Source organism: Verticillium dahliae, genomic scaffold, assembly GCF_000150675.1.
Source record: "Verticillium dahliae VdLs.17 supercont1.19 genomic scaffold, whole genome shotgun sequence".
NCBI classification, from domain to species: domain Eukaryota; kingdom Fungi; phylum Ascomycota; class Sordariomycetes; order Glomerellales; family Plectosphaerellaceae; genus Verticillium; species Verticillium dahliae.
In genome coordinates this window covers 462,792-488,954 of record NW_009276939.1, presented here as the reverse complement: position 1 = coordinate 488,954, position 26,163 = coordinate 462,792, and the positions used below count along the sequence as shown (strand labels likewise).

Sequence of the window (26,163 nt, the reverse complement as noted above, 5' to 3'; positions counted from 1 at the left end):
CAGAGGCCGCACCAACGTGCAGCTCGGCCAGCCGCACACCGAGATGCGATATTTTCTCCGCGCTGGTGTCAGCCAATGTTTGCACAGCAACACACGCCCATGGGGAGTCCCCGCGAAACCGTCTCCAGGTCTGGACGAGCTTGTACAGTGGTGCCCCCACAACGTGGCGGGATAGCAGCGGGATACTGGCCGCTCGACTGGGTCTCAGAAGCAGGGCCACGGCCTCCAACGCAGGCTCTTGGCACTCAAGAAGCGGCAACAGCCGGTTCATGACCAGCCAGGGCGGAGATTTTTACCCCCCTGGCTGACTCGTGAATGTGGGTTGCCTCGGCACTGACATCCCCGTTCAACAGCACCAGCAGCCCACATGCACACAATCGAGTTTAGCTTGCGTCCTTCTGAGGTGTTCTTGTTGTTGGCTGCTAATAAACATCAGTGTCCTGCTGCTGTTTGAGCCGCGCCGCCTCCCGATCAAGCTTCTGCACGCCAGACCGATGCGGCGCAGCCACCTGTCCGGACCGGCAATCCTCCCGCTCCTGGGCGTTGTCCCGCGATATATCGTCATCGATAGCAAAAGTGTGTCGCAATTCAAGCCTCTGACGAGCCCAGCTTGGCTGGAAGCGACATTTGTTGCATCACATGACAAACTCGAACCCAAATTGCTATGTACAAGGGGGTCCAGCTCGACCTTTTTCGTGTGTGTTATTCTCCGCTCTGGTCTCCAGTTCGTGAGATTGGGCCATGCTGTACCAAAGGGAGGAAGAAAAAAAGACGCTCCCGGTCAGCCCACCCACGTCCTACAAAGTACACGAGCATTCAGACTACGAGAGCCGGCACTCGGCTCCGAGTCAGGGAATTGCGATGCTAGGACCAACTTCAGACATAGCCAGAAATGAAGACCCGGGTCTAGGGACGAAGAGGGCTAGACCCGGCTGCCCCAACGATCTAGCCAACCCCAGGACAGCAACGAGTGCGCTTGGCGGCTCCGTGTGCCCCGTGGGCGAGAAGAAGGAGGGGGGCAAGATTCAAGGGACTACCAAACAGAGCCAGGGGCATAACGATTTCCCCTCTAGACAGACTCCAACCATCCCCGCAGACCCCTCCGGAACTGGGGATGGAGTTGGGGAATCCCACGTTTTCTCTGACATGCAGTTCGGAGCGATGCCCGACAGACGGTCCGCCCCAGTCTTCGTTGCTGCTGTGTATAAGAGGTGATCGACATCCCCAGATTTGGAGGATTTGATGGAACTCTCTCCTCATCCGGTCCCAAACAGTCGGTTCCAGAGCAGCAGCAGCATCCACTCAGCAACATGGCGACTCACGAAGAGACGAAGCCTCACTTTGAGCATGAGGAGCCTTTGGCCGGCAAGGAGGGCGTCGGCAAGGTGACAGAGGTCAACGCGACCTCCGTTGCCCTGGCTGCCGCCATGGCCGAGCAGAAGCCCAACATCTGGAGCGCCAACATGATCCGTCTGTACATGATCATGGGCATTGGTTACCTCGTCTCGACCATGAACGGTTTCGGTACGCCACTCCCCCCCCACGTCGCGAGCCCTACGTCATACACATTTTCGCTAACTCTGCCTCCAACAGACAGCTCCCTCATGGGCGCCATCAACGCCATGCCCCAATACCAGGAGAGCTTCGGCCTCACGGGTGCCGGTTCCACGACCGGTATTGTCTTCATGATCTACAACGTCGGCCAGGTTGTGGCCTTCCCCTTCTGCGGTTGGCTCGCTGACGGCTACGGTCGTCGTATCTGTATCTTTGTTGGCTGTGCTATTGTGCTCATCGGAACTGCTATCCAAACTCCTGCCACCTCCCTCGGCATGTTCATCGGCGGCAGATTTGTTCTCGGCTTCGGTGCTTCGAGTAGGTCAAAGTCGCGCATGTAACGTTTGAGTCCACTACTGACTCGCCAATAGTCGCTTCAGCTGCTGGTCCTGCCTACACCGTCGAGCTCGCTCACCCGGCCTACAGAGGTTTCATGGCTGGCATGTGTAAGTTGGCATGCACTCGTCTCTGTTATCTTCGCAACGTTCTGACTTGACATAGACAACAACTTCTGGTGGCTCGGAAACATTCTGGCTGGCTGGACCACCTACGGCTCCAACCTGTAAGCATCCCTGATTTTTACTTTGCATCACGGAGAACCGCAGCTAATAGAATTCAGTCATCTTGACAACTCCTGGGCTTGGCGCACCCCCACCGTCATCCAGGCCGGTCTCCCTGGTATCGTCATGGCGCTCATTCTGTTCTTCCCCGAGTCTCCTCGTTGGTTGATCTCTCACGACCGTGCCGAGGAGGCCCTCGCCATTCTCGCCAAGTACCACGGTGATGGCAACGCCAACGCCCCCGTCGTGCAGCTCCAGTACCACGAAATCGTCGAGGACAACAAGCTGACCAAGGACGAGAACCCGTGGTGGGACTACCGCGAGCTCGTCAACACCCGCGCCGCGCGCTACCGTCTCTTCATGGTCATCGCCATGTCCTTCATTGGCCAGTGGTCCGGTAACAACGTCGTCAGCTACTTCATGCCTGAGATGATTAAGCAGGCCGGCATCACCAACACCGACACCCAGCTCCTCCTCAACGCCATCAACCCCATCTTCTCCATGATCGCCGCCATTTACGGTGCCTCTCTCCTCGACAAGCTCGGCCGTCGCAAGATGATGTTGGCTGGTCTCAGCGGTGGTCTCATCTCCTACATCCTCCTCACCGCCTTCACCGCCTCCTCGGAGAAGACCCCTGACCTGTCGTACGGCGTCATTGTGTCCATCTACCTCTTCGGCATCTGCTTCGCCTGGGGTTTCACTCCTCTCCAGACCCTGTACTCTGTCGAGTGTCTCGAGAACCGCACCCGTGCTCGTGGCTCCGGTCTCAACTTCCTTTTCCTCAACGTTGCCATCATGGTCAACAGCTATGGTATCTCTGTCGGCATGGAGAAGATTGGATGGAAGCTGTACATCGTCTACATTGTCTGGATCTGCGTGGAGATGGTCATCATCTTCTTCTTCTTCGTCGAGACCGCTGGCAAGACGCTTGAGGAGCTCAAGGTCGTCTTCGAGGCTCCGAACCCCCGCAAGGAGTCCACCAAGAAGACCACGGTTTCTGTTGATGAGGCTGGTAATGTCGTCGGAATTCGCGAGTAAGCGCAGAGGCTCTGTACCCTTTCACGGGCTTACAAGCTTGCCCACGCCTTGTACAAGATAAAATAGCATTTAAAACCAATAATTAATCATGTGATCATATTCACGTTTCCATCCCGCTTCAGTCTTCCAACCATGATATTCAGACCATAAAGTGGCATGTGCCGCCAGTGGGAGTACCATTGCATCAAGAAATCACTTGTGCGGTTTACATAGCAAGAGCCATAAAGCTCGCAACAGTGACGAAAGCCCATGCCCAGTGGGACGTAGCCATACGTCCAGAAGCGACGCTAACCTTCTCGTTGATGATTCGCTCGGTCTCGGCAGTGATGTTGGGGCAATTGCCGTTGAGAAGGTCTTGCATCGAAGAGCGCTTCCCAAGAGCATTCGGGTCGGGATCCTCAGCCACACATTCGCCTGCAGAATTGGACCTGCGGAACTTCATCGTGCGTGCAAAAATGGCAGACTTCTGGTCCGTGGTGAGACCTTCGGCGGGAACCCGGCCTCGGCAGGCTGAGTACTGAACGAGAAGTTAGCCAGAGCTTGTCAAACTTGTCTTTCAAACGGCATCGCTTACGCTCATGTAGTTGGAGATGTCCTGAGGAGTGTCTCCGTCGCAAGGAATTTGTGAGCACTCATAGATGGAGTCCGGTGCACCCCTCGTCTGCGTCGAGTCCAGAAGACCGTCGTCCGCCTGGCAATCGTCCGCCGCCTTGGCGACTTTCGTTCCAAAGGTGTGCTGCAAGCCGAGCCAGTGGCCTACCTCGTGAACAAGAGTCGGCGCGTAACGATTTTGCATGCGCCCCTCCTTCATCACCACGCCGTCACGGAAGGCCTTGTTCGGGTCCTTCAAGCTGACAGGGTGTGTGGCATACTGCGGATCGTCAGTGAGAAAACTCATCTGGGGGACAATGTGTACCAGAGTATGGACTCACCCCGTTCAGGCTCCTCTTTCCATCAGCGCTCTTGAGCGTGTTGACCAGCCAGATATTGAGCGACATCTTGTTTCCAGCACGAGTATTTCGCTGCCATCGCAGCAGCCTGTCCTCGAGCTTGTTGACTTCTGACCAGTCGCTGTTGTCGCCCGTCTGCGGAGGGCGCCAGAATTGTTTGTCTTTGAGGTTAAAGGTAATTCCGAGAGGTTCATAGACGGAGTTGAGGAATGTAATCTATATAAGTCAGGACAAGTTTCATGGTTCTGAGCGATGCTGCCACTTACGCTACCGTCGATTCTGTCCGCAAGCGTATTGGGCCTCACGGCATCGTATGATTCCTTGATGTAGTTGACGTATACGTCGAACTGCAGAGACGAGACGTATCGGCACTGGTCCCAGCCTCCGCGAAGAGACCGAGACGTCAAGTCTCGAGGGGCCTCAGCACCCGAAGCCCAGACGCTTCTCTTTGTCAAGGCCACCTCACACTGCGAGATCGCCTCGGGAATCTCAAGCTTGCCGACGTCGCCTGGAGCAGGCGCGTTCTCGACAAAGTAGTCGAACATGACTGTTTCCAAAACAGCGACGTCTCTGGCGTCTTCTTCTGTCATGGGCACTTCGGGCAGATTCTCCACGAGCTCGGCCTCATGCTCTTCGGGTGTGGTGACATCCGGTGGTGTCTCGAGTGTAGACTCTTCGCCTTCGGTCAGTTCTACTGCCGTAATCTCCATTCCTTCGTCAGGAGAGGCGGATGCTGAGGCGCTGGGCGAGATGGACCCTGAGGATTCGCTGGTGGACGAGGCATCGTCTGTTGTGCTGGCAGATACACCGTCTAGGCTGCCAGACAAGATACTCGACACTGCAGGCTCGAATACCGTAGACTCTGTCACAGTAGGTTCGGACACTACAGGAACTGTCGGATCGGTGATTTCGGTCTCTGTGGGTGTCACTTGAGGGTCTGGGGTGTCACCATCAGTGACAGAGGGTGTAGTGCCGGAATCAGGAGTGGTAGAAGGCTCCGCAGGACTGGTGGTGGTATCTGTAATGGTGCTGACGGCGGCGCCAGGATCCTCAGACTGGGCCACGACAACGCGCGAACCCAAGAGAACAGCCAAGTACACGGCTGAAGTGATTGGGAGCCTCATGATGGTACCTTACACCGAGGGAGTCGAATAGGTTTTGTGTTGATGTAGTCGTAACTGGATCATAGGCTACCAATACATTTTCATAGGGGCGTTCAGACTCACTTATAGCAAGCATTTGCGACTTAGTAATCTCCCTCTGGGAGGCCTGTGATGATGGTCTTTGACACTGAGATAGAGCTTAGTTCGCAGCCTCCGGAAAGCCATTGACCCGCGACGCCATCGTCACCTGCGCGCATGTCAAAATCGGTCAGGTCAAATACTAGGCGAGGTGGCGTCGAATGAGCAGTCGTCGCGCTTGGGCGAAGCTGAACCATTCTGCTGGAAGCTGTGCATCTAGACTGCGGCTGAGGTCACGCCGGCGGAGAGCTAGGCTCAAAAACGACTTGGACCCTAGACTTGAGGGAAATGGAGCAGCCGAAACAGGCCGTGGCTGTTCCAAGCAACGCTGAACAAGACACAAATGGGCTCGTATGTTGGACGGTCGTTGCCCAACGATTAAGCTTAAATCAATCGGAGGCGTCCATCCCATGTGCAAACAAGGTTGACGGGGCCTGGCCAGGCACGCTGCGCCCCCGGGAACCCGATGACTGGTGAGCTGCTGAAGCTATGATCATGTTGGTAGGAAGCATGGCGCCACAATATTTGAAGTGACACGAGCTGAGCAACACGTAGAGTAATCGTATTGCAAATGGTAAGTAGTTCAGGTTATGCCTCGACCAGAATCAGCCAGGGATAATGTTGGCGTCGAACTGAAAGGACCTGCGAGGCCTTCTGTCATCCCTTGCCTAGAAATGGCGTCTCGCGAATGCCACGTGAATGGAACTGACATTTGACAGTCTGGTGCAGCGAATCTTCCAACAGCGGCCTGTTGTCAAGACAAGTCGCAAAATGTGCCCTGCTGGACTGGCCCGAGCTGAACCCAGCTGAGCATCGACACAGGATGGCCACCCACGACGAGACATGTCCTGTTTCGAGCTTGGAATTTGAAAAGAATATTCCCCCCCTCAATGATTCGATGTTCCAGCAGAATGCTGACGAGAGGTTGAGAAGAAGGGTCACGAGCGTAACGTCTCAACGTAGACTGCTCTATTGTCTGAGCATGAACATCACAGACCCTCGCCCTTTTGGCATGTGACGAGTGATGACTGTAGGGGCATCACGAGTCATTAGACGGCGGGAGTCCATGCGAATAGACGTAGGCCCACCGTTCCCATCATTTCCCCTGCTGTAAATCACATTATCATTCCTTATCATGATTTAGTCCCAACTACGTGGTGTCGTCAACTGTTTCCTTCTTTTCTTCTGTAGATAACCTCCCGGATACAGTGCTTAAACTTTGCTCCTCGTCCATCATGGCCGTCATGTCTCTTGATGCCAAGGCTAGCACGCATCTGTGGCGGGGACCGCGTATGCCCTTAATCTGCTCTCTCCGCTACCTCTTTCCGTTTATTTGAGCATAGCCAGCGCCAATATAAGCAACTTGTATTCCCTCATGGTCGCAAGACGGCTTTTGAGTCCTATAACCATCCAAAAACAACCTCAAGGCCACCTTTGGGGCAGATTGACCTCTCCCGTAAGCGCAGCAAATCCTTGTATCCCGTGCTGGGCGCTTGAATGACCTTACGAGTCCAAAGCATGGCCCGAAAAAGGATGTCGCAAAACGTCCCATCACAATCGATACTTCAAGTGTTGTAATATCTCGCTCCCAATGGCGCAGCTGCCTCGGGAACCTGACAGGGCCGCTCGATCCAGATTATACTGTGGTTTACCTAAGCGATATATAACCATGTCAGCTTGGAGGCAGCACTGGCAACAGGGCAACCAGGCATCGCAGCACGATGATTTACATGCTGTTCATAGCGACATTGCTAATTTATTCGCAGGCTTTTGAAGGAGCGCCACGAGATCCCGATGTACGTGACCTGAGGCTTCGCTGCACGGCGACGTTTTGGAACGATCATGGGTATCGATTTGACGAAGGGCTACCAAATTCATTCGATACAACGCATGTGGATCGCAGACACCGATCGCAAGGAGGATCTCTACAATCATGGTCTCATCACCTGACGGCGCACGTAACGCCCGACAAAGTCGATACATTTCTTGTCCTTCTCGACGTGTCGGCTCCAACATGAATGTCGAAATGATCGTACGCTGAACAAGCGTGCGCATCGAGTCCAAAGTATGAAGTAAGCGGCCACCTACCACGACCACTTTGCCACTGTGTAACGCGTATTAGCAAGTGTTTGTATGAACGGAGCAGCCTGATTCATTCTGCCACCCAGACTCTTGTACCGCCACAACTGTTCATCAACCGACGTGGCTGCTGTCGTTCATGTCGGATTGGACAGGGCAAGATCGGACGCGTATCTTACAGCCGAACAGATTGGGCCTCACCATGGCAGATCAAACGCATCATACCGATGTGGTTGACAGGGCATTGATGTACGAGGAACAGGATGGAGGTCAAGCATGCATGCGGCATCCTGCAGTTCTGACCACGCTTGCCAGATTTGCTCACGGGGGTTGAGCGGTTGACTCCAAGCACCCACGAGGCAGAATGGGCACGTTAGTCACCCTTCATCCGAACTGCCGAGCTTTCGAATATCGGTGGCGTCGACAAGACCGTCAACGTATTTCATTCATCGCTAGACGCGTGCCGCCAAGCGTATGCGAAGGATTCGTATGACATCCTGGCAGCGAACCCCTGTCTCCATCCAGCAGCAGACCACTTTTCTCCTGCACGAGGGGTTGGCGCTAATGCCCCGTCGTCTTGGAGTCGGACGAAATGGGTGCAGTAGCCCAGCATACCACCTGCTGCATGGTATCTCACCTGAGGATTGCTCCCTGGTCCCTGGAATCCTTAGACGGCTGAATAAAAGGCACCATAGCCTGCGACAAAATCGGCTATGGGCGATGCCAGGAAGGCAGCTTCTAGTCCAGCCTGTCCACTCTCGTTATTCCTTTGGTCGACTGGTGCTGGTTCACTCATTGCCCAGCATGTCTTTGTTCCCGTCCTTGTCCACCACGCTGTGCAGTCTGTTTGCCAGTGTGACACTCGTCTCTGCCGCAGCTCTACCAGACAATGTCATCGAAAGAGATGTTGTCGTCCTGGGAGGAGGCGCGTCCGGCGCGCATGCTGCCGTCAGACTACGTGAAGACTACGGGAAAAGTGTCATTCTTGTCGAAAAGAAGGCCCAATTGGTGATTTGCCGTATTTTGAATTATCTTCGTCAATAATTGGGCTAACTGGTCTCTCTTCAGGGAGGACATGTTGCGACCTACATCGACCCGGACACCGAGGTGCCATACGACTTTGGCGTGAACTCCTATACGGAGTATCCCGGCGCGGAAGACTTCTTCGCTCGCTTCAACGTCTCGTTGAGTCCTCCTACTCGCGTTCCTCTCACAACCACCTATGCCGACTTCAACTCTGGCGAGTCCCAAGGCGGATACGTCCTTCCTGCCGCTGCCGATACGACTGCGGCTCTCCGAAAGTACCTTGAGGTCTGCGAAAAGTACGAGCACATGATCTTACCGTCATATGCGAACTTCCCCACAGCTGGCAATGTCCCCGAAGACCTGGTACTTCCCTTTTCTGCCTTCGTCACCAAGTACGGCCTCGAGGCCGCTGTACCTCGCATATTCCAAGTCACTGGGCTTGGTATGGGTGACATGGCAGACATCTCCACGTTGTATGTGATGCAGGCTTTTGGTGCTCCGATCGCCCGAAGCTTTGTCGGCCTTGCGGGCTCATGGGTTCCTACCTCTCGCCGGAACCAGGAGCTCTATGACAACATTGCTGCGCTTCTGGGCGATGATGTACTGTACTCGAGCACCGTTGTCGAGTCCCAACGCACCGATGACGGCGTAACATTGCGTGTGCGAACCCGTGGCTCGTCGCGCGACACAGTGATCCGTGCCAAGCGTCTGCTTATTTCCTTCGAGCCGACTATCGCCAACCTCCGCGGCATTGAACTCGACAATGAGGAGCGCGGCGTCTTCTCTGAATGGGAGTGGTCAACTGTCTACGTCGGCATCGCGAAGCACTCATCACTTCCCGTCAGCGGCTCTCTGACCAACACGCCTGCAGCCGCAGTTCCCAACCACTGGCTCGAGCTGCCTGCCAATCCCTTTGTTGGTCGCTTTGACTACATGGGCGGCGAAAACTTCCGCGTCCTGGTCACCGGCGAAGCCTCGACCGACAGCTGTGAGGCCCAGCGCATGGTCAAGCGCGCCTTCCGGACCCTTGCCGAGGCCGAGACCATCCCAGCAATCGGTAACCAGACCCTGCAGCTCGCGGCGTGGTCTGACCACGGCGCCATGCACCTCCATGTCGCATCTGATACGCTGCGGGACGGATTCATCACCAGGAAGTACGCTCTACAAGGCCGTTCATCCACTTTCTACACAGGTGGTGCCTGGTCTGCGCAGTTCACGACCATTCTTTGGGAGTACAACAACCAGTACCTGCTTCCCAAGCTGCTTGCCAGCCTCGAGTGATAGGACAGCTTGCTCATAGACCTAGATGAGATAGATTAATTGTACATGTACCATGTGCCACTGAGCTCCTCATATGTGGTAGAATCAATCAACACACCAGCATGCAAGCTACTGCGCGTAACATCCTGCCATGCCACGGTGCTCGGAACCCCGTCTTCCTCATTTATCAAATCCGCCGCCGGGAATCATGTCCGGAAGGGGAAGTCATGCGACCCAGCGTACTGCGGAACAAAATGTCCCCCTTGTGTACTGTCTGTTCTCCATCGATAAACAATTCTTCAATGGCCCCATTCTCCCCAACTCGGTAGAAAATCTCAGAGCCTTCGGCTTCGAGAGCCCTGGTCAGGTTGCTTCCCCCTTGGCACAGGTCGATGCTAGGGTCCGTCGCCACCTTGTCGCGCCGTTTTCCCCGACCCCTGACTATTCTTGCAGATCGAATCACCGCGGCCCGGTGCCGAGCCTACTAGCTTCAAAAGTGGTGGTTGCGGGGCTTTTGACCATTTGATTACATTGCTTGCGCTACAGAGTCTTGATCCTGCAATACTCGCAAGAGGCGGGGACCGCCGTGGACGCACGCCACCACCAACACAGCCCATATTTATCCTGACAAAGTCGACTGACATGCGTTTCTTGGGTTGGACAAGGACATTGGCCCGGCTCGTAGCAATGCTTATGGAAACATCCCGAATCGAGGTTCCAAGAGCCTCCAAACAGAAAAGAGGCCGTGGACATGTCGTATCGACCAAAGTTGTTCATGCATTGACTACCACAACTCTTGTCAGGCCTGCCCTCGGCCTTCAACATATTCATCACGGTTTTTAGTCAGCGGAGTATAACGCGAGAGCGAAAAAAAAACGCCTCAAGACAGTTGCCAGTCCACATCCCGCGCACCAAGACCTCCCTGTGTCACATCACTCTCCCCATCCCCACCCCTGGCCTTGGGCGACCAGGGTTTGCTCGACGAGCAGAAAGACTTGATTACTGGACGATCACCTCGGTGGTCCGCATAATCCCTTTTACCCGCTGCGGCCCCATACGCCCCGATTGATCCTCCAGGATCCTCTCTTCGCTGCCCCCTTCGCCATGCTTGTAGAATGCTCCCTGGACAGAGATCTCGTTCTGCCCCTTGGAGCCCGCGCCGCCCAGACTGCCGCCGTCGCTACCCCCACTGACCCTCTCGTCTGATTCGAAGCTGGGTTTCATTGTGTGGCGTCGCGCGGGCCCTGAACCGCCTATCGTCTGCAAACCGATGCTCCCCGGGGGCTGGGAGCGGCCCGAGGGATACCGGTGGTCCCCAGCCGTGGAGAGCTTGAGAAAGCGGCTGACGAGTGGTTTGAGGGCTGGTGCACAAGCCGCGATAATGCCCAATTGGAGCTGAAGGCTAGGTAGGAGTCAGAAACGGGAACCAGAAGGCTGGATATCGGGCACCTTACAATCCCCAGAATTGAACACTTTGCTCGAACGTCTTGTCGGGATTAGACCCGTAGGCGATTTGATAAATGGCCTTCACGATTCCCATTGCAACCGCACTGATGTCATTAGCAAAGGTCGTTATGGCCATGCGAACCCCCCTTCGAAACTCACAAGTAGCCTAGACTGAGAATGACAATGACGGAGAGACGGACTCGTCGTTTCATCTGAAGGTTCCAGATAATGGGGATGGGAAGTGTCGCCAATACCACATCAGTGAAGATGTTGAATGCTACAAAAAAGTCAGGCCAGTTCCTATGTCCACTCTCTGCGCCGACTTCAATGCGTACTGACCAGTATTTATGATTCCAAAGGTGATGAATAGTTGGATATCGTAGCAGTCGGGTTTGAGGCTCTTGTCCCAGAAGCCTGCCATTGGTCGGCATCGTAGGAAGAAGGGAAACATGCCTCCAATGCAATATATAGCCGTCAAACCTGTCACCCAGAACGATTAGTTAACGAAACCTAGGATTGGAGTTGACGAGTACCCACCGATCGTGGCCCACAGAGACCAAGTATACCACTTGTTCTGACTGAGTCGTAATAGGTTCAGGGCAATGGATATCTTGAGCCACATCAGCGCCCCGGCGGCCGAGATGATGGATTGCCAGAAACCAGCATGCTGGAAAATCTTGAAGTCGGGCGTTTCGATTGTATCCTGGTGTTTTCCGAGTCCGTAATGTGCCTGTATGATGAAGATGCTCCAGCCTCCCATAGCGCAGGCCTTCAACTCGCGAGTCAGACAGCAAGTTCAACTGTGGACTCCACGTCTGAGCGAAACTACTTACAGCACAGAGAAGCATAACCCAGTCATCTGCTCCAGGATTCCGAATGACCCAGACTCGTGCGTAGATGCGTAATGCGATCGTCGTCAAAGCAATGACATGAAATACTGTGACAATGCTGACAATACGAGCCGTGTTGCTCTCCGCCGCTCTTGCTGGATCGATTGGTACCTGGGAAGGCCCTGACGGCGGACCTGGTGCTGACATTGCTGCGAGGGTACTGCGCGTACTAAGAAGGACAAAAGATCATGCCGAGCGAAGAGTCGATTTTCTGGGGGTCGTTTGTCGAACTGGTAGACGAGAGAAAGTCTCCTCAGATTAAGGACAATCAATGCTCGATGCAATTCACATGACAGCTACAAATCCGTCGCTGATGGCGCGACAAGTGGGCAAATGGTTCTTGACGGCATAAATGAAGCCAGCTTTGCTGCCAACCCTGCACATATGCCGGTCAATTTTGATGTCGTCTCAGGCTTGGTACGGCTGTGACGGTGAACATGCAGCCGCCTGAATTGTCCTGGAAGGATTGAAAAGCCAAGAAACGAACTGCAGGCCCCAGGGGCAGCGAACGCCGGTCGCAAGTTCGACCCCTAGACCCCGGAACTGGGCCGGTGACGGCACGCTCGGCCGTGGTTCCAATTCAGGCGGCACTAATGCAGACAAGCTATCTTCATCACAATCTTGCGACATGCCACCTGTGGGGGTGGCCGGTTGGGTAGGCGATGCTTGCCGGGTTCTCCCAGCAAGCATTGCAATGACATGTCACTTCCTGAGATGTTCCCATGCTAACGGTTTGGATGATGAGGGCGTTGAGTACTCGACGACCATTTGTTCTTTGTTTCCCCATATAGTGAGGCACTTGCTGATCGGTTGTACATGTAGCTCATAGCTAGAGCGCTGAATTTCAATCATGAGGGACACATTCCAATCAGAGTTTTCTTCCACTTCTATTTCGCTGAGCAGAATGCCGCCCGATATTTTGTTGTCCTTCACCGACGAGCTTGCTGCTTGTGGCGTGTCAACGATGAATGACTGCGATTGGTCCAGTAAAGGCTGACCTACATCGCTGATGTACGGCATATCGTGTGGCCAGTGCAGTTGTATTGGCTGTCCTACTGCCACCCGTCTCGGCGAGTACTCAGCCGTGTCTTACGTCCATTTTCTCGTGGTTTTTCCGATATAGATCCTGTCATCCCGCTCCTTCAAGATGAGTAGCTTCGAATTGACTGCGCTTAACGACAATGGGTTTCTTGATTTGCGGCACTTTTACTTCCCCATTGATGACGTACAGTGATTTTGGACAACATCGGCGACAGCACCTGGGTAGAGCTCAAACTGTGCGGAACGGGTTATGGTTTATCCGTGCCCCAAGCATGTTCGTATCCATGACACCTGATCTAGCTAGCAGGGCGTACCAGTACTAACCCTCCGGAACAGCCTCTTTATCTTCAGCGAAGAGCTGCATCACAAGTACCTCACTTATATCATCGGGCAACAGGACTTCGGTGAGGAATCGAACCTCGTCAAACCTTCCTAGCAACACCGGCCACGCGCAAGACCGCAGAGCATGTCGCTGAAGGCCAAACTCGAGAGCACAACCATCAAATGCTCTTCAAACACTATAAAACAGTTTATTCCACATGGCACACTCGAAAAGCCCGATATTTTCAGCGACGCAATAGTCAAATCGGAGCTGATGCGCCACCTGAAACGAACACCTGGCCACTCTACAGACGAAGTGAGCCGCCTAGCTGCTGTCATCTGTAACGGAAAATTCAATCGCCTCAATTCTTCATATCGTAAAGTCTTTGCGATTCTAGTTCTTGTTGATCTTGGCGACAGGATTCCCCAGTTTGTCGAGGCAGATGTGAATGATTCCTGTTTGCCAATACTGACGCGATCTGAGATGGCTGCTTTGGCTGGCGGTCTCGACAAGGATACTCCCTTTTCCGTCCATAATCTTGCGGTATCGGACTGGCAAGACAACCAAGTCTCGTTAGGATTTCTTGATCGCTGGAGTTCTAGGGCGCGAGAGGCACTGTTGCAGAAACAGTGGACGGTGCTGTCGCCCGTCTTTGAAGTTGCCAGCCCAAATATCCCTCATTACGTCTTTACGCCGCAACATATTTTCCCCATAACCGAGTCTGGCCCAGTTTTTCCTGAACAAGTGTACGGGGATCCAAAAACGACCCAGGTGCTATCAACCTCAACGACCGTCATTCGCATCAGGTTGCACCCCTCCCACAATCGCTTGCTCCACAAATACTCGGTGAGGTTCATATTGACCTTGTAATCTGATCATGTCTAACAAGGGCAGGAGAGTGAGCACATGAATACCTTTGCTTTGAAGCAGATTCCAGCCTTTGACCTTACTCGCTTTAACCAAGAGGCTGCGGCGCTCAGATGCATTGCACGTATTCGAGACAAACACATTATACCCCTTTTGATGACATTTGAAGTTGCATCGATCGGCAGATTCCTTCTTTTCCCCTGCGCAGATGGTGATCTTGACTTCCTGTGGCGGATGAAATCGGGTCTGCGACAGCGCCCTGATACTACAACTTGGATGGCAAGGGAACTTTACAGCCTTACTCAAGCGCTGGCAAATCTTCATGGAATGGGGCAGGAAACACAGGATGACACTGTGTTGAGCATTCACGGGGACATAAGTTCGAAAAACATACTCTGGTTTTCCGAGGGCGACACAGACTGTCTCTCATACTCAAGGTTGGTGATAGCTGATTTCGGCTACGCTCACATTGGTCTACCCAGGAAGCCAGGAGACAAAGAACTGCAGATGGGCGCACAAACATACCGCTCACCAGAGGCCGACACACCACATTCTGACATATCGAGCGCCGCAGATATCTGGTCATTGGGCTGCATGTTTCTTGAGTTCGCCACCTGGCAGTTACTTGGTTGGGACGCGGTGGAGGAAGACTTTTCTCAAGCACGACTGGAAGCCGAGCCGGATGGAGGCGTCATAGTTGATGCGTTCTTCATTCGGCACCGCGATGGACGTATCGAGGTCAAGCCGGCGGTCCGGCGATGGGTAGATGACTTGATGGGCCGTGACGGCTACTCGCCGTTCCTTGAAGAACTCCTTAGGCTTGTCATGATCAATATGCTTTGCGTGGATGCCGCTGAGAGAGATTCGGCGGAAGACGTTTCCGCTAAGCTGAAGGTCATGTCTGATCGCTGCCAGATCGAACAAAATCTTTGCCAATCCCAACATTCTTAGCTATTCAGCGTTCAAGACTACACAAAGGGAGACTGAATATGAGAGTTATGTTCTCCACATCGAGGGAGAAAAGTCAGCCGGGGAGGACAATACAACTTCAGGGCCTTCGGCCATGGACTCAAGATTCGTCGACAAGACCCTCTGTTTATACATGATTGCAGCCCGGTTCCCCGCATTTTCTATCCTCCCTGGTCGAAGTGCTCCACTCTGACGGTCCGCTGGAGACGTGAAATTTGACTCTGTTGTTAGGATCAGCGGGAAGATACGAGGGGTGGGAGGTCATTTTGTCCAGCACTCGCGGCTCAACTCACTTCAGTCAAAGCCCGAGGCGCATTAATGATGAATCTACCCCGTTTCCGCTAGTTGTAGCCATCGCTGGTCAGACCGATGCTGGAAATGAAACAGTGGCCGCACATGCTCACCATGATGGAGACATCCGATGCGAATAGTTCGTTCAAGAATTCCTGGATCAAACGTTCATCGGAGTATGATGCATGAATGATAATGCTGACCATTTTATGAGCACAAAGCCGGTGGCGTGATGGCTATGACCGCAATGTGGTTGAGGTGTAGGAAGCCTGGTCATAGGTACTGAACGAAGATACTCGTGACTGACAGGTTTGACTCAAAATCCGCCCCATTCATCTATCCGTAATCCCACAAGCTGCAAATAATAGTCTCTCCACGGCAGAGCGACACAGCGGTTTCACCAGCTCGACCCGCAAAGAATCCATGTAAGCCTTCTTATAAGCATGCTCCGACCCCCGTTAAGCCGAGGGGGACGGGCGGTCGCACAGCAAGAAGATTGGCCGCTTGTTGGCGAACGTTATTGGAGGAGGCTTCCCCTCAGATTCATGTGGCCTGTTACAGGCATCATAATCCCTCATAACATGATGCGCCACCATGTACGGCTCCCCTCAGCTCGGCAGCTTTGCTTCGCAGCCTGGTCGGGAAGTTGATTTATGATCGGTTGCTACTGCTACTGGGTCGAAGAGCGCGGAGGCAGTGCAATCCTCAAACCTTCACCTTTCACTATGCCCCAAGTTACCATGGAGTGGGTCGCCCGTGTGAACAGGTACTTGTATCTGGAAGAGAACCAGACTGAGCTTGCCAAGTTTAGGCCTGGAGCTCAGTTCGCTGATAATGTTAGCAAATGCCTGAAAGTCGAGCAAATGACGAAAGAGGTGAGCCGTGCGCCCGTGAATTGCAGTCGATCTTGGTCGCGTCGAGCAAAGAGGGGCTGACATACATTCAAGGGCCCACCAAGTTCCCAGACTCTAGGGAATGCACCAGCTGTCCCGCAAGCATCAGTGGTAGGTAGTTCAGCTGTTGCTGGGATGTATGTTGTCAGTTCTGCACTTATTAATATTTCACTGGCCCAGGGCGGGAATGCAGCACAAAATCAGGAGGAAGACGACAAGGCTTGGGAGAGAAGAGGCTTTACCCTCCTGTAAGTTGTTAGACCTTTTATCAAGGTGAAACTGTATCAAGGGCATCTCTGATGGCAGCTCAGGCTCTGTGGCAGGCCGAAAGGAGGCCAGGGCGGTGCTCCCGCGAGGCTTTTGCATGTGCCTCTCGAAGAGAGCCATTTCAAGTCTGCTGTAGAGGACTTAAGGCTCCACAAACACATTGTCCGCGTGTTGGAGAGAGGTAGCACGTACATGTCAGCCGCGGAGCTGCATCAACACTTTGTCTCGAGCTCGTCCCCCCCGTTGTCAGAATCCAGTGCCGGGACGACAACTTCCAAGACATCCTCTACTAAGAACAGCACCACATGTGAGACTAATCCCAAAGCCGTGCCTCTTGTTTCGTCTAACTCACCTTGGTGTTTTCCTTAGCCGACAAGACCACGAACGCTTCAGATGCCGAAGTGGTCTACACGGCATTTTTCCAATCTGGAATGGAAAACTACACGGGAAACCTTGCGTTTACGTCAACATTCTTTCAACTCAAAAGTTCATCTTGTGGCATCATTCTGGGCTGCACAGACGATGACATGACTAGAGCGAACGCTATGCTGAAAAGCTGCGAGACGGCATGGGATCATCCCCTCCTCCTACCGAGTATTTTCGCCGAACTTCAGCGACGCCGATTGCGGGACTTGTCTGAGAAGCTGAATAACAGAGCAATATGGGTGCTGGAAGAACTTAAGGATGACATCGAAAAGCTCAGCAAGATGCCGGACGATCTCGCGGTGGAGAATTCTTTGAAGTGGGCGAGCGATCTGGGAAAGGTGCAAAATGATAGCAACCTTATCGGGGAAGATCTCGTGTCCGCATCTCGACAGTTAGAAAGGTGGACAAGCCACGCCAAGGCACTCTTGATGGAGGACGAAGAAAGCAACAAGAACCGACTACATGATACTCGCCGCTTCACGGAACGTTTCCAGGAAATCGGCTTAGACTTCCAGGATCTGATTGCTTCGTGCCGAGTCAATGTCAGCGAAGCTGCCCTAACAGCGGAGGGAGTGAGTGCTCAAAATACCTATCGAGGCCGATATCTAGGGTCAAAGCGTTCTGAGCGAACATGAGAGCAGCCCTAAGGTACCATCCACCCGCTGATGCTGCTGTATAGTTTCAAAATGACCTCGCCAGGCGCCATGCGAGATCCAATTCCAGTCAAGCCAAGCAAGCATCCTTGCAAACCCAGGCCAGCACTATCATTGCGTTTGCTGCAATGTTATACTTGCCAATATCTACGATGGCGGTACGTGTAGTTCAGGATATCGTCCCTAAACTTGCGAAGACTTAACCGCTGATTCGTCTGCGCGGTATGCTTTCCAGTCCATCTTTGCCATGCCCGTTTTCGACTTCAAGGCAGCTTGGCGGAACCTGTTAAACCAGCCAGCCATGCCCAGTGACTCTTCGGACGAACCTCGACCTATCCCAAGTACAACCGAATCTGCCGCTGCAGCCACTACCAGGCCTACCAGTCAACCTTTAGCGGCGGCATCGCCTGTTGTGTCCGTATATCTGTGGTACTATCTCGCCAGCACCGTTGCTTTGATGTTGTTGACTTTTGAGACATGGTACTGGCATAGCCACTCCAACCGGCCATGGCGGCAGCGAACCCTGTCCTTTGTTTTGGTGATACGAGTAAGTCAAGGCGTGGGTAAAGTCGTGAAGACTCTATGGCGTCACAGGCCCGGTGGGAGCTCCAGGAAGAACAAGACGAAGCAACCGGTGCTGCCGACAACGCAGCCACCAGCGACTGTACTGTCGATGTCATCGGCCACGCCACAAGCAGCGTCTATTGGCAAGGGTTCCTGCCAGCCGAATGTTGCGACGAAAGGCTCGGGCTCTGCACTTTTAGGTACGGCTCCATCAGTTGTGCAGCTTGAAGAGCCAAGCCAGCCGCAAGCCAAGATGGGCACTCAAACCCCGACGCCAGCAAACGTACTGCCTTCAGGTGGAGGGGCCGCCGCGACAGCTCTCAGTCCCCAAGCGGCAGCAACACCAGTGTGACAATACGCCCAAAAGACGGCGACGTCTGGCCATGACCCGAAACCTTTTGGCAACACTGGTGTAGGGTTGTACGTGTTATGCCAAGTCAGAGAGCGGCAGGAAGAGGATAACGCTGAGCGAGCATTAAATGCAGGGTTGTCATGTTCTAGCACCTCAAATATGATTTTGCGCCGATCAGAGGCTCATCTTGGTGGACAGTGAGTCGAGCACCCAGACTTCTGGTGCCGCGACTTCACTGCATCAGAAGACGGGTCGTGTAACCGTGTTGGTTTTAAGCGATTGGTTTGAAGTGTTCCAAGATCGAGGTGCCTGTTGGTCCAAGACAGCCTACAAAATGTCAATGATGCGGGTGTCGCGAGCGTTTCGTATCCCAGCCGAAGGCCTCAGCATCGCATGCCGGTGGTCTGCGCTAAAACCCGACCGATGTTGGGCCTACCCAGGTGCCCCCTACCTTATTAGGATGCCTTGTTGTGGACTAGGTGCTTACTTTGGGTTGACTTGAACGCTACGCCACGGCGATCCGTTCCACTAGAAGAAGAGAGATCTACCCAGTTGCCAGGGCGGGGGTGCATTATCACGTTTTCCCCTGAATTCGGAGGTGTCTCAATTTCTGCTGGAGATCTTGGTCTTGTAAATCAGCTTGGGGACCCCATGAAAGTAAAGGAGACATAGGATGAGAAGCGCTTCTTGCGACTTCGGCATCCCAGCTGACAGTGGCAAGCGACGCACAATTTGAAGTTCGATCTTCAGCTGGCCACTGACGAGAGCCGCACTCTCTTTTGCCAGCTCCAACATATTTACCCCGCCACCGAGCGCAACAGCCTGGGTGAATTGAACCCAACAAACGTAACCACATCACCTGTCTAGCCTTTCCAAATGCACGCGACGACAGCATCTCCTATCCACCCGGATGAACGAGAGTCGCTGATCCAGCACGTTTCGTTCACTTCTGGGACCCTTTCAGCGCCCAATCGAGGGGGTCAGGGGAGCCAAGGGACAAGACTGGCAAACTGGAGAAAAGGTATACGCACAGGGTTAACAAACCTGATGATTGTCGTTCTCCTATTCCTGGCGTATCCCCCGATCGGTTCATACAAGGAAAGAGATGACGATGGTCAGTGACAGAGCTCATCCGGTTGCATCCAGAAAGTCGCGTTTCACCACTGACTACTGCTCATCGCGTCCAGAGGACGGCAGGACGACTGCCATCCTCCGCCGCTTCTACGGCCCATTTCTATTCCCGACAACGCCGTATTTCCTCCTAGGAGTCGCCATATTCACTGCCATCCTTGCTGTCGCGTCGCAACGCGCCCACTTTGATAAGCTCGGCCCCAATCTGCAGAATGCCATACTCACCATGGCAGTAACCCACATGTGCATCAACTTCGCCAATGACGGACTGGCTGGTGGCCTGAAAGACATTCCAATAACTTCTCAATGTCTATTTGTTGCTGTTTTCTCCCAGAAAGGTGTAGTTTGGCTATCAAACGCTCGGAGGGAGAGGAAGCGGTCAGCAACCGAGCACCATGCATCATCCGTTTGAGCATTGCACGGGTAGTAGGTGTGGTGAGTAGAATACAATTGATGACAGAAGATTTACTAACGAAAGAAGGCCTCTTTCCAGGATCAGATTACTGGAGAAGATGCGAGAAGTACGGGTTAGCATAACACAATGTTGAAATGCCCCAAAGGAGAAGACTCAAGGCTAGGGCAGGTTGGCATAGGCTATACCGACTAGTCGATGCCTCAGCCTTGTTAACTACGGGTCTTCTTTCTTGTTTGCCACAGCTGATCTACATGCGGTATGTTTCGATAATGTTTGAGTCTCGCTTGCTTTGTGAGAAAGATAGTTTCAGAGCCTGCGTGTATCTTGAGCATCATTTTGATGGAAACCACCGTTGATCATGCAAGAGATCAACGTCAACAATGGAGTCCCTCGCCTCTTGCATTCGAGCCCAGAGCGGGGTTGGAAGACTTCCGGCTTCAATGCTTTGCGCTTAGGCATCTCGTGGTTATTAATTGTATTGCCAACTTTGACTTTGAACACCACGACCTCTGGCATCTTGGACCGAGATGGCGAGGCCGCACCTAGAAGGATTGAAACCCTTTCCCGCGACTCCATAGCAGCGTCAAAGGGGCAAAGCGAGAGGGCACCACTATGATACGGAAGACTGAACTCCCGTTTCATATAGGTATGCAATGCAAGCTCTCAGTCAGAAACTTCCAGTTCTTCAGATGTTGAAATTTACGCATCACATCTAGTAAACGACGGCTTAGCGGCCATCTAGTGTTTCAAAAGCGCCTTTGCCGGTTGATAGCCAACATAGCTAGGACCACGCGGCCCTGAAGTCCGTTCATTGAACGACCTACATGCACCGATAACATGCAGAGGATTCTGCATCAGGCGCAGGCTTTTGCAAAATCATGTAGGAAATGATCTTTCATGCTAATTAGGTTCATAGGCGAATGCGCCTAACCAGTAAAGAGCGTCTTCTCCTGTTAAGCGCCTCCAGTCTCGCTGTGCGCTAGGCAGACCGCCACGACTGAATATTGACGGGTGGATAACTCGCCAATAGACCCAGAAGAGGAGTTATCAACCATGTTGCGAAGCGGCCCGTGATGCCAGGTCATGCAATGTATTTGTGCAGCGCAGCTGATCTTGCATGTTGCAAGATCAACAGCGCCGGAGTAGGGGTTATCGTATTGGTTCGAGGTGCGGGGCCCCGGATCCTAAGATCCGATTATGTGAAGAATTAATGGAAGGTTAGAACGATTCAGGTTAGGGCATGTAGGGACTTGCAGATTGAGCTTGTCACAGGTTGGTTATGCGCGGACAAAAGTTCCAATAAACCTGTAGCAAAAGTCCCAGTGCCTCATCGTCCACCCCAACTGGTCCCTCAACCGTCCAAGACAACATGGTGGTTGTTTTGCCTGGCGCATGTTGCGATCATTGGGTCTATCAACGTTGGTGAAGCTACGCGTAGAATGATAGTTTCTGAGAGTGATCAAACACACATATATATATACTAGCCCAACCACGATGCTCTTTGTGCTTTCGATCATCGCCCCATCATCAGCCTTTTCTCACTTCAATAAGCCAATCATTCCAAGCTCGCAATCCTTAACATCTCTCGAAAATGAAGTTCTTCACCATCATCTTCACTGCCCTAGCCGTTGGCGCCATGGCCGCCCCTGCCATCGAGGCTGACGCCGCTGCCAACGCCGCCCGTGGCATCTCTGAGCGTGACGCTCTTCAGAAGCGAGCCTGCGGTCAATGCGCCGGGGGTTCCCGTGTCTGCTGGACTTGCGGCGTTGGCGGCTGCAGCTACTATCAGAACAGCTGCTAAGCTCGCTTACAGAAGCGCGGCAGTCTCAACACGCAAAGTCCATTGTAAGTCTGAGTATATGAATCCTGTATCAGACACGCGCTTATGACAAGGACTCTAGATTGAGGCGTTCTCAAGCCCCTGGCTTCGTCATCTCTCTTTTAAGGCCTCCATTTCATATTAAAGTGGGGAAAGTGATGCAAGGAGGTAGTTGGTTGTGCTGCGGCTTGTGGTGATGAAGAAAATAGGAACCCAAAGTCGTATTCTATCGGATCAAATTACAGTAGAATCTTTAGGATCCCCATCGAGGCATTCGAATGGTGAAGTGATGTCTTGTAAAAAATGACGAGTCATTAGCATCGCACCTTCGGGTCCCCTATCATCACTGCAAGCGTTTAACGAGTGAGCCCGGGCCATCTGGGTACTTAACAAGAGAGCGAAAGAACAAGACTAGGAGTTAAAGGCTTTATGTAGACAAACTTCAAATAGAGGAACCTCTTCAGACCTGAATACATGGTAGTCACCCGTAATGATGCTTCATCGCCATTCCGAAAATTTCGAGATCTTGTGCCGCATCTCGGGTGGTCGTCTTGGGCCCCATCCCTTGAGTAACAGAATTCCACCACTCCTTGAGCTCATGGGTGTAGGGATCCTCGTACGTCTTGCGAATTGTAGCTTCCTTATACGTTCCATTGTAGTTCTCCGCAATGTGCATGGTGACCGGCAGCCCCTTGACATATGGAGTGTCGTACTATAGGCGGACCGACTTGGTGTTACTATAAACCTCGAGATGTGCGTCAAAGCGAGGGTTATTGTCGATGCCAGACTCATAAGAGACAGTGAAGCCAGGATACTTGAAGAGGTCACTAAAGCGTGGTTTATAAGTGATTCGGCGGTGGACATCATGCCGGCCTTCACTGGTCGACTCACTTCCAAAAGGGATAGCCAAGAGAAGAGCCCTTAACGCTGGTTGGCATTCCCAATACTTCCCGCGTTAACGAGAGGTCATGCGATCCGAGCCCACAAAGCACTCGCCACGCCAGAGACGATTCTTTTGTGACTGGAACATCTCCGCACTCTGCAGGTGCACCATTGACAGCTTGTTCATGTCTTGCTGTTTTATTAGCCGAATGCTCCGACCTAAAATCGGTGAACCTTTCCGGGAATGTCCCGGACTGGTTCACGAAAGTCAAGTTGGCCCCGATGATGTCTTTGGAAATCTTAGCAAGATCTCGCGAGAATAGACATTTGGACTTACCTCGGACAGGGGCATAGAAAACTTTGTCCATCCCGCCAACCTCCCTTATGGCGTCTTCAACGGGTGCAGCGTACCGTCTCATATAGCCCACCATGACAGAGCCTCGACTATGGCGTTCGGCCTCAGCAATCGTACCGATATCCTTCTTTGTCAAAGCCAGCGATTTCTCAACGAGCACATGCTTGTGATGTTTCAGAGCAGCCAGGGCATGCTCTGCGTGGTACTCGTCTGAACTTGCCACCAAAATGACATCGACGTCTTCCGAGGTGCAAAGAAGCTCCGGATTACGGGTCGTTTTGACAGTGCCTGGTATCTTGGCTGCGCAGTGCTTCAGGGCGGCTTCAGAGAAATCGCACAAGTACGTGATCCTGAACCAGCTGCTCATGTATGAGAGGGTAGGGATGTGAACAACTTGCGCGACTTCACCGCAACCAATAATTCCGACATTGAGTGGCACTCTGCCTGTTCCAGAAGTCAAAATGTCCATTGTCCGCGACGTTGAGGCCGTAAACTGCGAATATTGTCGATCCAAGCGGGGCCAGAACAGGTTTAATTTCCTCTGTAGTGCATTGTGGCAGGGTGTACTTCAGCGAGTCTTCTTCGTACCCCTATTAAAGTCCGAATCTGCCCAGCACATCAGCCCAAATAGATCGTTGAGGCGTCATTCTCGGGATGGCCCCCGAACCACCGCCGCCGAGCAGACTGCTTCTGACGAGCAATGAGACGCCTATTTGTAGAGAGGTGGGGCTCTTGTGCTTGAAACCCAAACTAGACCAAAGGTAGAAACGGCCTTGACTGTCTACTGTGTAGGGACGGAGGTCATCTTTGCCCCGGAACTCCCCGAGCCGTCGCTTTATCCGCTTCTGAGACCAAGCTACCCCACTCGTATTATTGCTCGCACTTTAGCCCCGAGATTCCGCGGCTGCGACACGGCTTTCAAACTTTCAAGGAACACCAACAGCGGAATGCCAGCCATGCAGTCATTATTACCCCTCGACGGCAACACTTCCTCCCCCCAAAGGGACGCACATGCGGCTCAAGCCGCGCATGCTGCATCTCCGGACAATTCAGCTCGTGTTCCCCGTGGGGCCGGCACGCCTCCGGATGCAACAACAGTTGCCAATAGGCCCCGAGGCCCTCGCAAACGGGACCGTGGGGAGGTGTCAAGGGCTGATGTCGCGTATCCACGAAAAAGAGCGACTGCAGCTTGTAGGTTGTGTCGATCTAGAAAGGTGAAGTGCAACAATGCTCGACCAACCTGCGGGAATTGCTCTTCTCACAACGCAGTATGCGTTTACGAAGACTCAGATGATGTCTCTGCGTAAGGAATTCGCCCTCATCTGCCCAAGTCGAGCGACTTTTCCTGGCTGGCCTCGAAATTGCTAATGCAATGCACCAGGTTCGATCCTGCTAGTATTGCGATTCTCGACAAATTGAATCAGGTGCTCTCCAGGTTGGACCGCTTGCCATCGTCTCCAGGACAAGGACATGGCGGCTTGGTTGCAGAGCTCTCGTACGCTGCCAATTCGACGCCCAGTAATTCAGTCCCATTAGAACCTCGGAGAACCACAGACGAGGCCCCTGTCGAGGTTCAAACCATCTCAAGAGACGACTTGTCGATCCCATCCGCAAAGACGACATGCGAGGCTGTCCTTCAGTGGCCTGTGCTGGAATGCTGCTATCCCCCAAATTACATCATTGACGCCGTTTTTGAAACGGGGATTGTAGATAGCGACTCTGACGAGGAGGATGAGAAGGAAAGCTCGAATCTCTCGCTATTAAACAAATCCAGAAGACACGGGTTCAACGAAGAGGATGTGTTGCCGTTGGTACAGAGGTTCCTCGATCTCGTGCACACCAAAAATCCAGTTCTCGAAGCCGACACTTTGTGGTCCTATGCCCGGCGCGTAGCAGAAGATGGACTTAAGTGGGACTCGAGGTCTTGCATGGTGGTGAGCATGTTTACAACAGGAGAGCCAATAGTCTTGGCAAAGTTACTGATCAGAGCACCTTTAGCTGCTTGCGTGCGCTCTTGGCTCTGTAGCCCGCTCATTCCCAGAGGGCACCTCGACGCCTAGCCCTGGCGCCACATCTTCGCTCAAGTCTCAGGCTGAAAGTCTTCACAGCGGCGAGGTCTACTACAACCTTGCTCGTCGAAGATTTGGTTTGCTCCAAAAGGGATTACTCGAACCCCAATGTCATTTCTTCGCAGGTGTTTACCTGATGTACACGCTGAGACCATTGCTCGCATGGACACAGTTCCATTCAGCTTCCAGATCGTATCATGTCTACCTTCAGTGCCAGGCCCGCAGAACGAACTCCCTAACAAGCGGCTCAAGGTCTGCACGGCGGCGTCAACTAGAGCAGCGACTTTACTGGAGTTGTTACAAGTCTGAGTGCGAGCTCCGAGCCGAGATGGATCTTCCCAACAGTTCGTTGGCGTCGTTCAACTTTCCGGATATGCACCCTTCACCGCCCGACATGGATACACCGAGTTCCGACCCGGTGGACCAGACGAATCCGAGTGCTGGGCAGCAACCTTCAGTGCCAAGCCGCCTATCAGCTTCTTTGATACTGCAGCAAGAAGAAAGCTGGTACTACTACTTGACCGAAATCACTCTCAGAAGGATCGCAAACGACATTCTGAATGAGTTTTACCAGAATGGACATGAAGGGTGGAATACCGAGACAATCGGCTTCATGGCTCAAGCAGCACGCGGGTTCGAACAGCAACTATCTGACTGGTATGAACTCATCGGTTAATCATCGTCGCATGTGAATCAATTGAGATGTATTGCTGATACGGATTATAACATAGGTACGACGGATTGCCACCGCCGATCCGCTTTGATGACTTGGAATTGTGCCCACGAGAGCTGCCGTACATGGT

The 26,163-nt window shown here is 53.1% G+C and overlaps 9 protein-coding genes across 9 annotated transcripts; 5 read left to right on the top strand and 4 right to left on the bottom strand.

The window, feature by feature from the left end:
- Positions 1–1,310: 1,310 nt before the first annotated feature.
- Positions 1,311–3,152, top strand: VDAG_08212 (lactose permease; the record flags this gene model as incomplete). Its single annotated transcript, XM_009657589.1, has 5 exons — positions 1,311–1,524; positions 1,594–1,872; positions 1,926–2,000; positions 2,056–2,116; positions 2,174–3,152. The coding sequence occupies 5 exons, from the start codon at positions 1,311–1,313 to the stop codon at positions 3,150–3,152; spliced, it is 1,608 nt and encodes a 535-aa protein (XP_009655884.1).
- Positions 3,153–3,357: 205 nt separating this feature from the next.
- Positions 3,358–5,226, bottom strand: VDAG_08211 (uncharacterized protein; the record flags this gene model as incomplete). Its single annotated transcript, XM_009657588.1, has 4 exons — positions 3,358–3,669; positions 3,727–4,023; positions 4,085–4,318; positions 4,369–5,226. 4 exons carry the CDS (start codon positions 5,224–5,226, stop codon positions 3,358–3,360), a joined length of 1,701 nt encoding a protein of 566 aa, XP_009655883.1.
- A 3,000-nt stretch (positions 5,227–8,226) lies between these two features.
- Positions 8,227–9,729, top strand: VDAG_08210 (amine oxidase; the record flags this gene model as incomplete). The annotated part of the gene is made up of 2 exons (XM_009657587.1): positions 8,227–8,430; positions 8,491–9,729. The coding sequence occupies 2 exons, from the start codon at positions 8,227–8,229 to the stop codon at positions 9,727–9,729; spliced, it is 1,443 nt and encodes a 480-aa protein (XP_009655882.1).
- A 978-nt stretch (positions 9,730–10,707) lies between these two features.
- VDAG_08209 (uncharacterized protein) lies at positions 10,708–12,191 on the bottom strand (the record flags this gene model as incomplete). Its single annotated transcript, XM_009657586.1, has 4 exons — positions 10,708–11,110; positions 11,314–11,431; positions 11,692–11,923; positions 11,988–12,191. 4 exons carry the CDS (start codon positions 12,189–12,191, stop codon positions 10,708–10,710), a joined length of 957 nt encoding a protein of 318 aa, XP_009655881.1.
- Positions 12,192–13,414: 1,223 nt separating this feature from the next.
- Positions 13,415–15,225, top strand: VDAG_08208 (protein kinase domain-containing protein; the record flags this gene model as incomplete). Its single annotated transcript, XM_009657585.1, has 2 exons — positions 13,415–14,258; positions 14,559–15,225. The coding sequence occupies exons 1-2, from the start codon at positions 13,552–13,554 to the stop codon at positions 15,223–15,225; spliced, it is 1,374 nt and encodes a 457-aa protein (XP_009655880.1). The 5' UTR covers positions 13,415–13,551.
- VDAG_08207 (uncharacterized protein) lies at positions 15,182–15,789 on the bottom strand. The gene is made up of 3 exons (XM_009657584.1): positions 15,648–15,789; positions 15,537–15,584; positions 15,182–15,464 (listed from the first exon to the last, which is right to left on the bottom strand). Exons 1-3 carry the CDS (start codon positions 15,738–15,740, stop codon positions 15,405–15,407), a joined length of 201 nt encoding a protein of 66 aa, XP_009655879.1. The 5' UTR covers positions 15,741–15,789; the 3' UTR covers positions 15,182–15,404.
- Positions 15,790–16,259: 470 nt separating this feature from the next.
- VDAG_08206 (uncharacterized protein) lies at positions 16,260–18,689 on the top strand (the record flags this gene model as incomplete). Its single annotated transcript, XM_009657583.1, has 6 exons — positions 16,260–16,409; positions 16,608–16,675; positions 16,751–17,001; positions 17,064–17,692; positions 17,800–17,931; positions 18,009–18,689. The coding sequence occupies 6 exons, from the start codon at positions 16,260–16,262 to the stop codon at positions 18,687–18,689; spliced, it is 1,911 nt and encodes a 636-aa protein (XP_009655878.1).
- Positions 18,690–21,856: 3,167 nt separating this feature from the next.
- VDAG_08205 (myo-inositol 2-dehydrogenase) lies at positions 21,857–23,658 on the bottom strand (the record flags this gene model as incomplete). The annotated part of the gene is made up of 8 exons (XM_009657582.1): positions 21,857–22,008; positions 22,047–22,086; positions 22,629–22,745; positions 22,800–22,881; positions 22,946–22,974; positions 23,040–23,129; positions 23,200–23,225; positions 23,274–23,658. 8 exons carry the CDS (start codon positions 23,656–23,658, stop codon positions 21,857–21,859), a joined length of 921 nt encoding a protein of 306 aa, XP_009655877.1.
- A 287-nt stretch (positions 23,659–23,945) lies between these two features.
- On the top strand, positions 23,946–26,036 carry VDAG_08204 (C6 zinc finger domain-containing protein; the record flags this gene model as incomplete). The annotated part of the gene is made up of 4 exons (XM_009657581.1): positions 23,946–24,014; positions 24,180–24,482; positions 24,716–25,225; positions 25,290–26,036. 4 exons carry the CDS (start codon positions 23,946–23,948, stop codon positions 26,034–26,036), a joined length of 1,629 nt encoding a protein of 542 aa, XP_009655876.1.
- Between the last annotated feature and the right edge of the window lie 127 nt (positions 26,037–26,163).